This window comes from Pistacia vera, unplaced genomic scaffold (genome assembly GCF_008641045.1).
Source record: "Pistacia vera cultivar Batoury unplaced genomic scaffold, PisVer_v2 Contig359, whole genome shotgun sequence".
In the NCBI taxonomy this organism is placed as follows: Eukaryota; Viridiplantae; Streptophyta; class Magnoliopsida; order Sapindales; family Anacardiaceae; genus Pistacia; species Pistacia vera.
In genome coordinates, this window is record NW_022196178.1 from 796,016 (window position 1) to 811,645 (window position 15,630).

At 37.2% G+C, this 15,630-nt stretch overlaps 2 protein-coding genes, 1 non-coding gene and 1 pseudogene across 3 annotated transcripts; 3 read left to right on the plus strand and 1 right to left on the minus strand.

Annotated features, from left to right (window-relative positions):
- Window positions 1-125: 125 nt before the first annotated feature.
- LOC116139782 (histone chaperone ASF1B-like) lies at window positions 126-3,741 on the minus strand. Its single transcript, XM_031425439.1, has 3 exons — window positions 3,476-3,741; window positions 856-971; window positions 126-763 (listed from the first exon to the last, which is right to left on the minus strand). Exons 1-3 carry the CDS (start codon window positions 3,582-3,584, stop codon window positions 374-376), a joined length of 615 nt encoding a protein of 204 aa, XP_031281299.1. The 5' UTR covers window positions 3,585-3,741; the 3' UTR covers window positions 126-373.
- A 2,613-nt stretch (window positions 3,742-6,354) lies between these two features.
- LOC116139773 (ATP synthase subunit beta, mitochondrial-like) lies at window positions 6,355-10,167 on the plus strand. The gene is made up of 9 exons (XM_031425430.1): window positions 6,355-6,881; window positions 7,553-7,628; window positions 7,723-7,811; window positions 7,979-8,096; window positions 8,185-8,288; window positions 8,398-8,556; window positions 8,653-8,877; window positions 8,959-9,270; window positions 9,658-10,167. The coding sequence occupies exons 1-9, from the start codon at window positions 6,411-6,413 to the stop codon at window positions 9,769-9,771; spliced, it is 1,668 nt and encodes a 555-aa protein (XP_031281290.1). The 5' UTR covers window positions 6,355-6,410; the 3' UTR covers window positions 9,772-10,167.
- A 1,710-nt stretch (window positions 10,168-11,877) lies between these two features.
- LOC116139753 lies at window positions 11,878-14,628 on the plus strand (annotated as a pseudogene).
- A 331-nt stretch (window positions 14,629-14,959) lies between these two features.
- TRNAS-GCU lies at window positions 14,960-15,042 on the plus strand. Its single transcript has one exon. It is a non-coding gene; the product is annotated as a tRNA-Ser (tRNA).
- The last annotated feature ends 588 nt before the right edge of the window (window positions 15,043-15,630 follow it).

The following is a 15,630-nucleotide window of genomic DNA, read 5'->3' on the forward strand; positions in this document are numbered from 1 at the left end:
TATTCATTGTTGTATCTATTATGCTACCTAAAAACATAGGGAAGCCCAATACAATATCCAAACAAGTTTAAGGCAAAAAGCATTTTAGGTTGAAACTTTGAGAGCCTGAAAACAAAATTGTGCAAGCATCTACTTAGATCATATTTGAATTCAGTGAGTAACAAAATTTTTTAAGTATAAGCAGCTCAGCAATCAAAAGGCAAAAGATGCTACAAACATATCATTTAAGACTTTACAAAAGTTGCTCTCAGGAACTAAGTCACTGGAATTGCATATGTTTGACATTTTCAAAACTAATTCACCAGTAATGGCCACCATGCAAAAGTTGTAAAAAAGTTGGAGGCTTGTTGTGTAGAAAATTTGACACTGCAAACTACTGATCATGAGGCGGATGATCAGGAGACGGGGGTACTTCTCCGTTCCCATGCAGATGATCAGGTGAGGGGGGCAGTTCTCCATTCCCATTTGTTTCGATAGCATGATCAGGTGAAGGAGGATTTCCTTCTGCAGGCTCATTGTTCTCTGGATGAAAATTGATTGGAAATTTTGTGACTCTAGGCTTGTCAGCTAATATATTTCTTTGAACTTTATCAATCAAAACCTTTGGGGGAGGTTCCTCTCTTAGCTGCTCATCATCGTAATCATTGTTTACATAGTATCCCACTCGGATAAATTCCTGTCCCATGTAAGAGCACGTCAATAGCAGCACTGTGACGCCAATTATATCCTCTTCACGAATTTTTGAGGGGTCTGGAGGGTCTGCCTGTCAAGAGTCCAATAATGTAATTCATAAGGTGTAAAAGTAAATGCTTAGAAACTAGTTTAAGAGCATGCAAAGGTGTGATCAAGAATTACCTGCAAGACAAAACGATAGTTCCCAACATTTACAGGGCCAACAAGCACACTTTCTAAGAGTTGGTCGTAAGTTTCATCCTCAGCAGATCCCACGTAAATGAGTTTCCATTCCAAATCTGTAACAAATTGAGTGTTAAATGGGAATTCACCAAGTAAACTAAAGTGACTTCAGATATACGTTTTAAATTGAGAAGAAAGATGTCAAGACAGTTTAAAGAATCAAGATAAAAAATGCACATCCAGCAAAATGAGATTGTCACACATTGATAGACATTTAGTCACGGAAATAGTACAACACCGAAGGTAAAATTCATTATAAGCAATATTTAGTTGGATAGATATACATAATACTCAAAAGCAAACGAATATAGCAGATTCTTCTTTTTCTTTTCAGATAAAAGTAGACAGAAATAAACTTCAAAAATTAAAACAAATGCATCCACCTTTACAGCCTAAAATACAAACAGTTGAAATTTACATCAAAATTCAAATCATTTTTTCGATTGGTATGAATTTTTAACAATTTCAACCTTTTCGGTCAATATAGCATATTTTGAAATAGTTATAGCTTCCTTTTTATATAAGCCCTTTTATTCATCTTTACATTATTGGAACATACTTAATTTAGTTTCTAAAAGAGGCTCTAATAGAATTCTTTTGCTGTATCCAAACTAATACCAATCCAACCCATTTCATGAATAAAATGTGACCAATTAACCAATCAACAAAACTACTTGTTACAAATAACATCTTGTTGTTGCATCGAAACATAGAAATGTTGACTAATCTTGCTAACATTGAACTTGGTAAAATGAAATGGTTGAATAATTGAAAAATGAGATTATTCAAGAATACACATTTAATGCTAAGATTACCCATTGAATTTCTGATAGTAGATCCATAATCAAAAACATGTTTGTGATTGTTCCAAAAGAGATGAAACAAAAGATGCAGTAGAGCTAGGACAGTTATTGTATGAGGTCTACCCAATGCTAGATGCAAAGGCGCATCATAGATCGATATGAACATCATGAGCTATCTTGCAATAAAACCAGTTGTTGTTGTTACCGTCTTCTCAGTTCCTTCTTCTCCTTCTTCCATAACCCGAGCTCAAAGAAGGAAGAGATAAGAAGGCCTTATGGAGAATGTGGTCAAAAATCCATAATAGAGTCCGACCACAACGACCGAATTGATTATCTTCATGCATAAGTATACTAGATTACCTAGTATAAAAGATTGAAAAATCATCACAAACCTCCCCTTTTTCTTTTCTATTTCGATTTCTGGATTTTTATATGATGATTTTTCAACTTTCCATATATAGAAATAGAAACAAATAGACTAGAAACGACATCCCTTATGTCAATTCTTATGTCAATGACACCAAAGGAATATTAAATAAATGGAATTGGGATATGGATGGAATATAATGAAATAGAGCCACTTTGAGGTTCCCTATGAAACGAGGCATGAAATAGAGCCACTTTGAGGTTCCCTATGAAACGAGGAATGAAATGGAGCCACTACGAAGAAGTTCTGGGAGTTATGAAAGAAACTTCGAGTTCATATTGGTCATGGGTTGAGAACGGGAATTGAACTCTGTGAGCTAGAATCTCCTGCTGTTCCTCAGTAGCTCGATGGTAGAGCGGTCGACTGTTAACTGATTGGTCGTATGTTCGAATCCTACTTGGGGAGATTTGATTCATTCCGAATTAAAGAATTCATAATGAAAGGGTTCACTTTGACCATTCAAAATAGGTAACCCATTCCTTGTGTCTTCCTTTCTATTGCATTCTATCTCATCGTATCACATTCTGTTCTACGATATTTGAGAATCACTGTCAATACCTCAGTTTCATAAATTTAAGAACACACATTTGAAAGCATATTGCAATGATACAAATAGTGAGAGAACTTGGTAGTTCAATCCCAAAAGCAGGTCTCTACATCAAGCTTTAAGAATAGGCTGTTGAGTAGGATAAAACAGATCAACAGTCACCCCCGAAAGTAAATAACTTGAACATTCATAGTTGTGGATTAACATTTACTTACACAAACTACTCCCGTCAAAGTCTATTATCGTTGTTCATCATTCAACACCATAATAGAAATTAAAACATAAGAAAAAATACTTCATGATTAAGATTAAAGATCTCGAACTTGAGAGAAAATACTCTATCTCACCTATCTAGAACCAAAAAATTTCAAGGAAATGAATAAAAAGTCTCCCTAACCGGCTTAACAAACTTAAAACTAAAAACTGGGATCACGGTGAACCCTACAAGCTTCAAAAGCATGAAACTCATAGCCCTTTCGCGAAGTAAATGGCCCTGAGGAATTGGATCACAAACCATACCACTCTTCTAACCCCTCAGCAATAATTATACCTCACTATTTATTTCAGCTCTACATTTCAACACATTACTTCCAATATATTGAATTTTAATGGGTTAAAATTAATCAAACCCCGGTTGATAAAATTACACAAAAATGCTTCATAACGCATAAAAACAACACAATTTTCGCAAATAAATCAGCTAATTATACAATTACATCAAACCCTATCTCAACTTAAATTACAGTAATTCAAATAAAAAAATTAGGGGTTTTGTCAAGTTACCGTCTTTAAGAGGAGTCAAGCACTCGTATGAGATTTCGAACTGAAAGGGGTTTAGGAAGGCGGCGGGGTTGTCCAAAACGGTGACGTTCGTGATGTTGACGGCGCTCATAGTAAAGAACCGCAGTGAAATGAAGCCGCTGAAGGGTTAGCTCTATTCCTGTACGGGGTATCGATATCCTTCATCGAAGATTAGAAAAACCCTAGAACAGGGATTTGAGAGAAACCACCGGTGACCGAGAATTGGCAGTGTGAGGAGACTGGAGAGGGAGAAGGAGGTTCGCTGAGAAAGAGGTTGAAGGTTCTTATAGCGGTGGGTTTACCGGCTGTAGCCGGTGGGTAATGTGGAGGGAAAAGGAATTGTAAGTTGGCGGGAGTTTTTAACATTTGATGTGAAGGTGTCTGTGTGATGTTGAGATTGAATTCTTAAATTTGTCAAAACAAATTGAACGGTGGAGATTTGATTAAATCAGTTGAACAAAATTGGATTAACTTAATAAATTAAGATTTGATAGAGGAAATCACAAAGGTATATGGTTGATAAATTGTTGAACGAGAATATTATCCTATATATTTTCTTTGGTCAATTTGATGATTCTCGTAAATTGAATTAATCCAGTGATTATCGACATCGAAAGTTATATTGACCTAAAAACATAATGCTAGTATACCACATTGGGATCTCTCAGACTTACACCCACTAAGTATGGTACTTAAGGCTAATAACTCCCCCATCTATTAGATTTGTCTTTTGGGTTAAACTCTCTTTTGAGCTTAAATTCTAGCATTAGTGCTCTTGTTGAGAGTTCGTTTATAGAAGGGCCAATATCAAGTTTGTGTCAATAAAGTAAAAGTCGTCATGGACGTCGAATCTTAAAGGGAGATGGAATGTTAAAATCTCACATCAAGATCTCATACCCACCAAGTATGATACTTAAGTCTAAGAGCTCTCTCACCTATCAGACCGATCTTTTGGATTGAACTCTCCTTTGAGTTTGAGTTTAACATTGGTGCTCTCATTGAGAGTTAGACTGCGGAAAGGCTACCGTCAGGTCAGTGTCAATAATGTGAAAGTTGCCGCCTTGGACATCGGCTCTTGAAGGGGGGTACAACTTTAAGATCCCGCATCAAGATCTTACACCCTCTAAGTGTGGTACTTTAGCTTATAGGCTCTCCCACCAATCAAACATAACTTTTGGGTTGGGTTCTCCCTTGAACTTGAGTTATAACACAAATTTATAAGAATTCTTTATTCTCAAAATTGTTATAAATTTATCAATATCAAGAGTCATATTAAGGTATCAATGAATAAAACAACAAATTCACGATAATCATTAAATTGACCTAAAAAAATACAGTATTCTTGGTCAACAATTATCAATTCAATACCTTCGTAATCTCGCACGTATCAAACGTTAATTCATTGGATTAAATCTCATTCGGAGAATAGAATTTTGAGAATGTTTTGGGTGGTTTAGCATCCCCTTTATATGTAATGTTAGTATGATGTGGACAAAACAAATGTGTCCACTTTAGCATATTAAAGTTTCATTCTATTATTTTCATGTTCACTATATGAGGTTTGAGTGCATTGCTTATTACCAAACTATACTTTATGTTTATTTATCAAATAAATTTGATTGATCACTACCATATAAGGATAAAAATATTGTGTATACTATCAATTTTGTTTGTTTATGGCTTTAAGGTGGCTTATTTATCTTTGTGATTGATTGAGAATTATGTTAAGGATTTAACCTCTTTAATTTATCGAAATCTACTATACAAGTTCTTCAATAAACGGTATTTATTAACTCAAGCCTAGTTTTCTAGTTATAAGTTTGGGCTTGTTGGGTCTTTCCTGTAAATACAAGTAATATGGGCTTTTACGAGTTTCTTTTTGGGCCTACCAAATCGTCATCCACTATTAATGAATCTTGATAACGGGTTAATAATGTTAATTAATTAATGAGTAATGTTATTGTTAGCTCTATAACCTAATCTCATAAACTTTGACGTGGTAACTTGTTATTGATTAGCTTGTAAAATGGGTCTTATTTATCCATTTACGAGCTAATCAATGATGAACTGCTATGTCGAGGGTTGTGAGAGAATGTTGTAGATCTAACATTATGATATTTTTATAGAGTGATTAAGCATAACTTGAGATTATATAATATAAAATGCTTCAATATTTTAGTATTTCTTATTTAAATTTAAATTTTCTTTTTTCTTTAAGTTTGGACCTTTCATTGAGTGGTTAGAGAAAATATAGGCTCAAGCTTAATTCTTAGTTTAAGAATAAATGATGTCAAGAAATTTATTATATGGTTCCACAACTAGGTTTATATCTTATATAAATCCTTCACCAATTTACCCTTTAATATATTTAGATATTTACATATGTAGTTTAATACGAAAAAAAAATATGTTAAATTTCAAAAACCTAACTTTTTATTGATAAAATTAATCAAATCACTAAATTAACAAACAATTTTAGAGGATATTTAATCTACTTATTGAACGTAATATGTGACAAAAAAAAAATTAACAAATAACGATCATACTTTCAAGTTTAAAATTTTTATATTAAAATGTCTTTTCTCATAAATTTATTTTAATCCCAATATTAAAAAATTATCTTCATAATTCATAATTTAAAAGAAAATTCAAAATTTCAAAAAACACCAAACGACGCCGTTCCCAACAGAAAAGCAAACCAAACTAACCTGAACTAAAGCAGCATATTCCTCCTATAATCCTATTCCTATTAAAACAGTTAAACAGTAAAAACAAATATTTTATCTTTTTACGTTTTTACCAATTTACCTCACTATTTCTCAGCTTGTACATAAAGCCACTTTTCACACAAAAAACCAAACCCTAGAACTTCACTCTTTCTCTCTCTCTTTCTCTATCTCCATTGAAGCCCTACCAGATGGCTTCTCGCAGGCTCGCCTCCACGATTCTCCGCCGATCTTACTCCAAATCCCCCTTCTCTCACTCCTCCCTCACTTCACCTATCACCACGCGCCGCGCCGCTGCTCCCGTCTCTAACTTCATCCGCTCGCGCGTGGCCGAATACGCGACCTCCTCTGCTGCCGCGGCAGCTCCGGCTCCCCCCAAGCCCGACGTCAAGAAGGGCGGTGGTGGTAAGATTACCGATGAGTTCACTGGGAAGGGCGCGATCGGACAGGTGTGTCAGGTCATTGGTGCCGTTGTCGATGTGAGGTTCGATGAGGGAATTCCGCCGATTATGACGGCGCTTGAAGTCGTGGACCACTCCGTTAGGTTGGTGCTTGAAGTGGCGCAGCACATGGGTGGAGGGACTGTTCGGACCATTGCTATGGATGGAACTGAAGGGTTGGTCAGAGGCCAGAGCGTACTCAACACCGGCTCTCCTATCACTGTGAGTACTGTAGATTTTGCTGGCGATTGTAGATCTGAGTGATGTGTTTTGTTTTATGCGATTTCCCAGTTTTTTAGGTTTTTAGGACTGAAAGTTTTTATTTTTGGATATTGTTGATAATGAGTTGGAGAACACTAAAAGGGAATGGCTATTCTGTCTATATGATCGCAGGAATTTTTTTTTTCCCATTATTTTCAAGATCTGATTTTTAACGACTCTTTTATGTTTAGGTTAAATTTGATGAATGTATCGGCGATTAGTTTTCGACGTAATTTGATTTCCAGATTTTTGGGTATTTTTGAGGTATAGCTAGAAAACACTGAAACTGAAGTCCTTGAATGATATTTTTGCCTGTTTTCTCAGACGGGTCTATCCGCAAATTTATTATTTTCAAAATTGGATTTTAACGATTTTTTTTTTATTTAAAACTGTTTGTTGCTGATAAGTGATAAGTGGTTATTGATTTTTGTTAGGGTCTGGTTCTCTCCAGATGACGAGCTTATATGGTTTTGGTTATTTGAATGGCTTGATATCTCATTTATTTAGCGTTTGTAGAATATTAAGTTTCTTTTTTGTATTGGTTTCATGGGTGAAAAAGGTAGAAACTTCTACTTTTTAATATAAGTTGTAATTTGAATTTGATTTATAATTGGTTTTTATATGCATTTTAGGTACCTGTCGGTAGGGCTACCCTTGGCCGTATCATGAATGTCCTTGGAGAGCCTATTGATGAGAGAGGCGAAATCAGTAAGATTCTAAAAGCTTGTTATTACTTATAGCATTGTTCTAGAATTAGAAACAAGGACTTTTCTGACTTTTATAAGGTTTTTATTTCCAACAGAAACCGACCACTACTTGCCCATCCACAGAGAAGCTCCTTCATTTGCTGAGCAAGCAACTGAACAACAGATCCTTGTTACTGGTATCAAGGTACTTAATTCATTTGAAATTTATGTGATAAATGTATTTGAATTTCCACTACTTTTACCTAATTTTTTATAAAAAGAAAGGTGTGCTTCTATTGTTATGTTTGATGAACTTTCATGTACGGAAGTGCGATACAGACTCAAATTTTATCAAGTTGCTTCTCTCCACAGGTTGTTGATCTCCTAGCTCCATACCAAAAAGGAGGAAAGATTGGGCTTTTTGGTGGTGCTGGTGTCGGAAAAACTGTGCTTATCATGGAACTTATCAACAACGTTGCTAAAGCTCATGGTTTGTTTTTACAAATGCATTTGCCAATGTGCTCATATGAATATTCCTCTCCATGTTTTATTGAATTTTACTTGGTTTCTTTGATCAGGTGGTTTCTCAGTGTTTGCCGGTGTTGGAGAACGTACTCGCGAGGGTAATGACTTGTACAGAGAAATGATGGAAAGTGGTGTCATTAAGCTAGGGGATAAGCAGGTCAAGTTTATACTACTTATATTTACTATTTATATATACTTATTTATCTTGTTTGTATTTTGTTCGTCACACTTAAATCTTAAAATCTTATGTTTTTTTGATTCATTAGGCTGAAAGCAAATGTGCTCTTGTCTATGGTCAAATGAATGAGCCCCCTGGTGCTCGTGCCCGTGTTGGTCTCACTGGGCTTACTGTTGCTGAGCACTTCCGTGATGCTGAGGGGCAGGATGTGCTTCTCTTCATTGACAATATTTTCCGTTTCACCCAGGTAAGAAGCTCGTTTGTCATGGAGTTTTTGGAGGACCCTTATTGTGCACTGCATGTTGATAATTTTCTAAAATTTGTTCTTTCTGTCGACCTGCAGGCTAACTCTGAGGTGTCTGCTTTGCTGGGACGTATCCCATCTGCTGTCGGTTACCAACCAACTTTGGCTACAGATCTTGGAGGTCTTCAGGAGCGTATTACAACCACCAGGAAAGGTTCCATCACTTCTGTCCAAGCTATCTATGTGCCTGCTGATGACTTGACAGATCCTGCTCCTGCTACCACTTTTGCTCACTTGGATGCCACAACTGTGTTGTCTCGTCAGGTGTGAATACATCAGTATCAAGTGGTCGTGGGAACAATATTGTCATCTTTCATCTAATTTACTGCGCTTTTGCTTTGACAGATCTCTGAGCTCGGTATCTATCCTGCTGTCGATCCTCTTGATTCTACATCTCGTATGCTTTCCCCTCACATTTTGGGTGAGGACCACTACAACACTGCTCGTGGTGTGCAGAAGGTTCTTCAGAACTACAAGAATCTGCAAGATATTATTGCCATTTTGGGTATGGATGAGCTCAGTGAAGATGACAAGTTGACCGTCGCTCGTGCTCGTAAGATTCAACGGTTCTTGAGTCAGCCTTTCCATGTGGCAGAAGTTTTCACGGGTGCCCCTGGCAAGTATGTTGAGTTGAAGGAGAGCATTGTCAGTTTCCAGGTACTCTCTTCGTTCCTATGCTTACATTCATAATAGACCATAAGTACACAGTGACTCATTTCTATAACAGGGTATGCATTACATAGTGTTATGCACTATATATCCTGTTCAAATAGTTTCTCTGAAGCTGAAACTACATCTTCAGTATTTGATCATAATTTCATGTAATTTTTATTGGTGACACAATTAGTAACTAGGATAATGAAATTCTTTTTTCATGTGGGTCTAACCTTCATCTTCTGGTCAAGTGTTGAAATCTTTGTCACTGAGCCACTGTGTTCTTGAGGAATCACCGTCTCAGTTCCATAAACTATCTGGGGCTTGGCTTGATTGCATTGTGATGATCTTTGATTCATCGATTAATTTTGTTTGTTGCTTTTCTCACAGGGAGTGTTGGATGGAAAATACGATGACCTCCCCGAACAGTCATTTTACATGGTTGGAGGCATTGAAGAGGTGATTGCCAAGGCTGAAAAGATTGCCAAGGAATCTGCCGCCTAAACGAAGCACCCTTCTTCCTTCACACCCCCACATTTCCATTTTGTTGATTGTTGCGAAAAATCAAATAATTTTAAGTAGGTGGTGCTGGGTGATGTTCCAGCAACAGGATGATGATGATGTTCATTTTTTGATGAGACCAAACTGTTTCTTCTTCTTCAGGAGCTACAGTTTCATATTTCTTGTTTTGAATGTTGATGTTATTGCCAAAAGGGGTGAAAGAGGAATAGAACTTTGAGGCCCTGTCCTTGCCCTTCTCCCTGCCTTCTTTCTTCTTATCATTTAATAAGGGAAACAACAAAAGATAGAAGGCAGACATGTATATTTCTTTTTGGATAATTTCAGAGAACAATCGGAAGCTTTTTTAATTTCAAATGATCTCTGTTTAGCTTCCTTGCCCTCACTAATTTGTTTTTTTCGTTAGAGGTTTGATTTGTGTTCTTGCATTAATCAGTTTGTTACTGATAATAAGCTGAGGTTTATAAGAAGGGTAATTTTATCAGAAGGATAACGCTTTTCCACTTTTGGAAACTGAACAGTGAACACCAATACCAAATGTAGTTCTTTTACTTGAATGTGCTAAACGCAATTCAAGGGTGAAAGTGTTAAAAGTCTTTATGTAGCTTTATCCTAATTTCTGCAGACTCCATTGATGAATCATGAGATTGACGATCGGTGGGAAAATGTGTTTTTCGAAGTTTATAGGTGGAAAAATGTCATTACGGTAAACCGTGGGTGAGAAATTGTTACTGGCTCTATTAAAAATGATCATTTTCAAATATAAAAAAATTATACTAAATGCTACATAATTCCCATTTTCTGTGACTCTAACCTAGTATAATGTTTATCTTTATGGACCTCACTCACTCTCTCTCTCTCTCTCTCTCTCTCTCTCTCCAATTCCATGCACCCTTATTCCTTTAACATCATCCGATTGGAATATGTTATCTTTATGAACTTAAACTTGCTTAGCTTCTAATAATTTGCTGTTTATTGATTTTTATTTATTTATTTGTGGGTATTAGTTGAATTAAAGAAAGAGTAAACGGCATGTTTCATCCAAGNTACAACATTGACAATATGTTGCCATATTATGACAACATTTTGTTCTGTTATGACAACATGTATGTTACTATCTGGGTTTATTACATTATCACCCTTTTAGATTTGGTGTGAAAACATTTCCTTAATTTTGGAAAATTAATACTCTCACCCTAAGTAGTCATTCCGTCAATTAAATATAATGATATAAGGACTTAACCCAATACCTTACGACACGAGTTGACGACAGCGATGCACCACCTATGTCCGCTTTTTCAAAGGCACACCTCTCTTTCAAGAGGATTCGTAGCATGTCAATCCCTAGTAAGTTTCTTTGCTTTGTATCGAATTAAATCACATACTTCATCACTTGTGTGGGCTCCCATCAATTCCTTTGAGTTTCATTCTTGCGAACGTACTCCCCAAGTAAGATACTTAATGCTTTAGCTATAGCACTGTACAGGTCAATACGCACAATGCCTAATATCCATTGTTTACGACTAGGATTACTATCCCATTTGCTCCTCTATCTTTCGTCTCTCAGTGTCAGTGTCGGCCCAACAAAGTGCTTTTGTCTTTGGTGTTCTTTCCGATCTTTACGCATATCACCAAAATAAACCTATGATAGTTTTCTCGTTGAAATTTAAGTCAAACAGTCAACCGTTTTAGGAACGGTATGCCGTTTTGAATAAACTATAACCATTTTGGTACTGTTGTATACTAACATGCTTAATTAATATTGAAATTAATTTTTTTTTTTTTTTTAGTCATAAATTAAAATGCGTCACATGGGTAGCTAGCTTTATGAGAATCTATGTGCGGTGATCAAGAAACATGACACATTGACAAATGTACAGAGGCTAGCTAAGTAAATGACACATGACACATTAAATTAATTAATTAATTTAATGTTAAATGTAAACGTCACTGTATGCGTAACAGTCATAAGATTTCATTAAATTAATGAGTTAATACCTTTTCCCACGCAAACAATGGTTTAATTATGTTTCCGCCCATAGACTTTTAAAATATCATTTTCTCACCCAAAAAAATACACTTTCCGTTTCAATGGCAGACGAAGAGCAAACTCAGTTCATTCTTTTGAGGTTTTTGAAGAGAGAGACTGGTGAGTCTTTTGGTAGTTAGAATTTGACTTAAGAAAAGTGGTTATGCAAACTCTAATAGTTCGATTGCCGACGATTGGCAATCGAACAATTAGTTGGGTGGAAAAAAGCCGTTTACTCTTAAATTAATCTAAAAAAATCTCTTAGATTAATAATAATCCAGATTTTGGAATGTTGCATATTACATTTTACATAATTTTAAACAGATTTTTTCAAGTATTTTTAATATTAATGCTGCCATAAAATTAAATTAAAAGGTTTCTCAATCTTCTTAATTAATTTTTTTACCAAACCTAAAAGTTCTCGCACTCATAGATGTCACAAACTTCAATCTTAATTAACTAAACCGTAATCTCCAATTTCTCAGGAACCAAACAAGAATTCAGAAACCTCTCATGGCCATCTCCTTCTTCTTCTTCCTCTTCCTCTTGCACGCACCCACCTCTTCTCTCCGCCTCACTTCATTAACGACCACAAGGCTTCAATTATCCACGTGGCAGATCCACCCAAGCCATCTCTGTTCTCCTGCCATCACCACTGGTACGCCTCCATCATCGAATCCCTCCCCTTCCTCTCCCCCACCACTCTTTCCAAGCTCCCTCTACACATACAGCAAACCATCAATGGCTTTCTCCGCTCATCTCACCCTTCCATCCGCAAAGCTGAAGGAACATCCTGGAATTCGTCTCGTAACACCTGACGAATGTCGCCAGCTTCATACCACGCGTACACATCACTTTCTTGGATTGTCCGATGACCTCCGGCTCTTGGCCGAACTCAAACTACGCGGATGATGTTATAGTTGGAGTTCTGGACACGTAATATGGCCTGACGTGAGAGTTTTTCGGATTTTTGGCTTGGCAAAAGTTCCTGGAAATGAAAGGAATTTGTGAAACTGCTCCAGACTTTCGCTTGCTTCGGCTTGTAATGGGGAGATTATGGAGCAAGAGCTTTTTTTAAGGGGTACGAGGCTTCTCGTGGCAGGCCGTATGGATGAAACGAAGGAATCAAAATAGCAAGAGATACAAGAGGGTCATGGAACTCATACCGCTTCAACTGCGCAGGGGTTTGGTTTCTATGCGAGTTTTTATGAGTATGCTTACGTGAAGCAAGAGGTATGGCTAAAAAGCTCGGATTGCGGCATATAAATTTGTTGGAATTTTGTTGTTTGATTCTGATATACTTGCTGCGATGGACCAAGCTATTGCTGAGGTGTTGATGTGATTTCTTTATCTGTTGGGGCTACCGTTTTTGCTCCTCAGTACGATCATGACTCCATAGCCATTGGCGCATTTGGGGCGGTTCAAAGGTGTTGTTGTTTCATGCTCAGCTGGGAACTCTGGTCCTGGACCGTACACTGCTGTGAACATTGCGCCTTGGATTTTAACTGTTGGTGCTTCACTATTGATCGGGTTCCCTGCTGATGCAATTCTTGGAGACGGGACGATTCTCGTGGTGTTTCATTGTACTCGGTGAGCTTTACCTGATTTAAGTTGCCTTTGGTTGACGCCGGTGATTGTGGGAACAGGTATTGCTATATGAAGTCACAGCCTCAAAAATTCAAGGGAAATTGTTGTTTGTTTATAGAGGAGGGAATGCTAAGTTGAAAAAGGAAGTGCTGTGAAACTTGCTGGTGGATTGGGCATGATTTTGGCTAATACTAAGAAAGTGGTGAAGAATTGATTGCAGATTCACATCTTGTACCAGCCACAATGGTGGGTGAATTGCAGGCAAAGATTAGAGATTATCTCAAATGAGTCAATTTCCAACAGCTACAATTAGTTTCTATGGCACGTGATTAGTCCTTCGCCGCCTGCTCCAAAAGTTGCAGCCTTCTCAAGCCGGGGTCCAACCATTTGACACCAAGAGTTCTGAAGCCTGATGTCATATTGCTCCAGGTGTCAATATCTTGTGCTGCTTTGGACTGGTTCCAATGGACCAACTGATCTAGACATTGATCCTAGAAGAGTTGATTTCACATAATTTCAGGAACCTCTATGTCTTGCCCTCATGTTAGTGGACGGCTGCGTTGCTCCCGCAAGGCATATCCGAATTGGTCACCTGCTGCAATCAAAGTGCTCTGATGACTACTCGCGTATAACCTGGACAATTCAGGGGAAAACATTAAAGATCTTTCTAGTGGTAAGAATCACACCGTTTATTCCATGGTGCCGGCCATGTTTGATCCTAATAGAGCTCTAAATCCAGATTGGTTTATGAAATTGATGGCTTGATTATGTTTCATCTTCTTTGCTCAATTGGTGTAGATGCTAAGAGAATTTCAGTTTTCGTTCGAGAGCCTGTTAGCCCTGATACATTCAAGCAATTGGGCTAGTCCAGGAGACCTCAATTATCCAGTCATTCTCATTCTTTTTGAGTCTACAGTGATGTGTGACATACAGAACAGTGGTGAAGAAGTTGGCAACTCAGTTATGCTGTTTATGAGGTTGAAGTGAAGTCTCCACCAAATGTTGCAGTCAGTGTTTCTCCTCAAAAGCTTGTGTTTAGTGCGAAAAGCAGCTGCTGTCATATGAGGTTACATTCTCTATGTTGCTTGTGGAGTTGGTGTTAACTCACCAACAATTTGGGTCCATTGAATGGAGTAATGAGTTCACCCCATGTGAGGAGCCCCATTGCTGTTAGATGGAAGAGCCAAGGCTCAAAGGACTCCATGTTGTTGTGCTCTGAATTCTGATTCACTCTTTTAAGTACAGTTGACATTGGATGTGCAACTTTATCCCCTTGTGATATTAAAAATAGGCGAGAATGGTTTTGTATTTTTTTTCTTTTTTCTTCTTCAATGTAGTGGCCAAGAATGGCAACCATGAGAGGAAATCTGAAATTTCTAGTGCTGAGCAGTGTAAATTATCTTGAATAAATAATTTTCATTAAAAAGGTGTTAAAAACATTAATGTTGAGTTTATCCATAGTTCTAGAGTAATCCAAGTTTTAGCATGATTTATGAAAACAAAGAGGATAAACTCACAAGCTATATTATATATCTATTACAGAAAGTCTTCAACAACGACGCTTTGGCCGAGTGGTTAAGGCGTGTGCCTGCTAAGTACATGGGGTTTCCCCCGCGAGAGTTCGAATCTCTCAGGCGTCGTTTCTTTTTTGTTGTTTTTTATTTTGAGCATAAACCTGCAGTTCTAGCACCATACTTTCTGAAACTCCCACTCACTGTTATCTGCAGAAACAAATATAACTGAGAATTTGATACACAACATGCATAAAGATTATAATTTTACATTTATTGCTTAACACAGACCTAATGGGGCAAACTTGGCGAGTCTTGAGCCATCGGCTAATGCAGTGAAAGTGGAAGCATGGTTGCACAAACCTGCCCAAATGCACAGCAACATGTTAGATTATTATTAAATGAACAATCACCCAAACCCCACCTGATAACATCCAAATTCTCAATCAAACTTCAGGTTTTTGGTCCTTTCGTCATCTACACCCCAGCAATTGTGCACTCTTCGCTGGTCAGTTTTTGCTGATTCTTGACCTCAATGCCTGTAACCAAAACAAAACATAAATCATTGATTGATTTTCTTGGCTGAGAGAATTTAATTCTATTGAACAAAAAGAAATTCCTTACACGATCCAGATATGGTTTCTGCAGACTGAGCACAGTTGTCCCACTTATGTCCCAAGCCCAAAAGTATATAGGATCCACTCTTGCTGTTCTAAC

Coding starts and splice junctions, on each gene's coding strand:
- LOC116139782 (XM_031425439.1), bottom strand. CDS start 3,584: ATGAGCGCCGTCAACATCACGAACGTCACCGTTTTGGACAACCCCGCC. Junction 972..3,475: donor CTTGACTCCTCTTAAAGACG/GTAACTTGACAA, acceptor AATTTGTTACAG/ATTTGGAATGGAAACTCATT. Junction 764..855: donor ACTATCGTTTTGTCTTGCAG/GTAATTCTTGAT, acceptor GACTCTTGACAG/GCAGACCCTCCAGACCCCTC.
- LOC116139773 (XM_031425430.1), top strand. CDS start 6,411: ATGGCTTCTCGCAGGCTCGCCTCCACGATTCTCCGCCGATCTTACTCC. Junction 7,812..7,978: donor TCCTTGTTACTGGTATCAAG/GTACTTAATTCA, acceptor TTCTCTCCACAG/GTTGTTGATCTCCTAGCTCC. Junction 9,271..9,657: donor AGAGCATTGTCAGTTTCCAG/GTACTCTCTTCG, acceptor CTTTTCTCACAG/GGAGTGTTGGATGGAAAATA.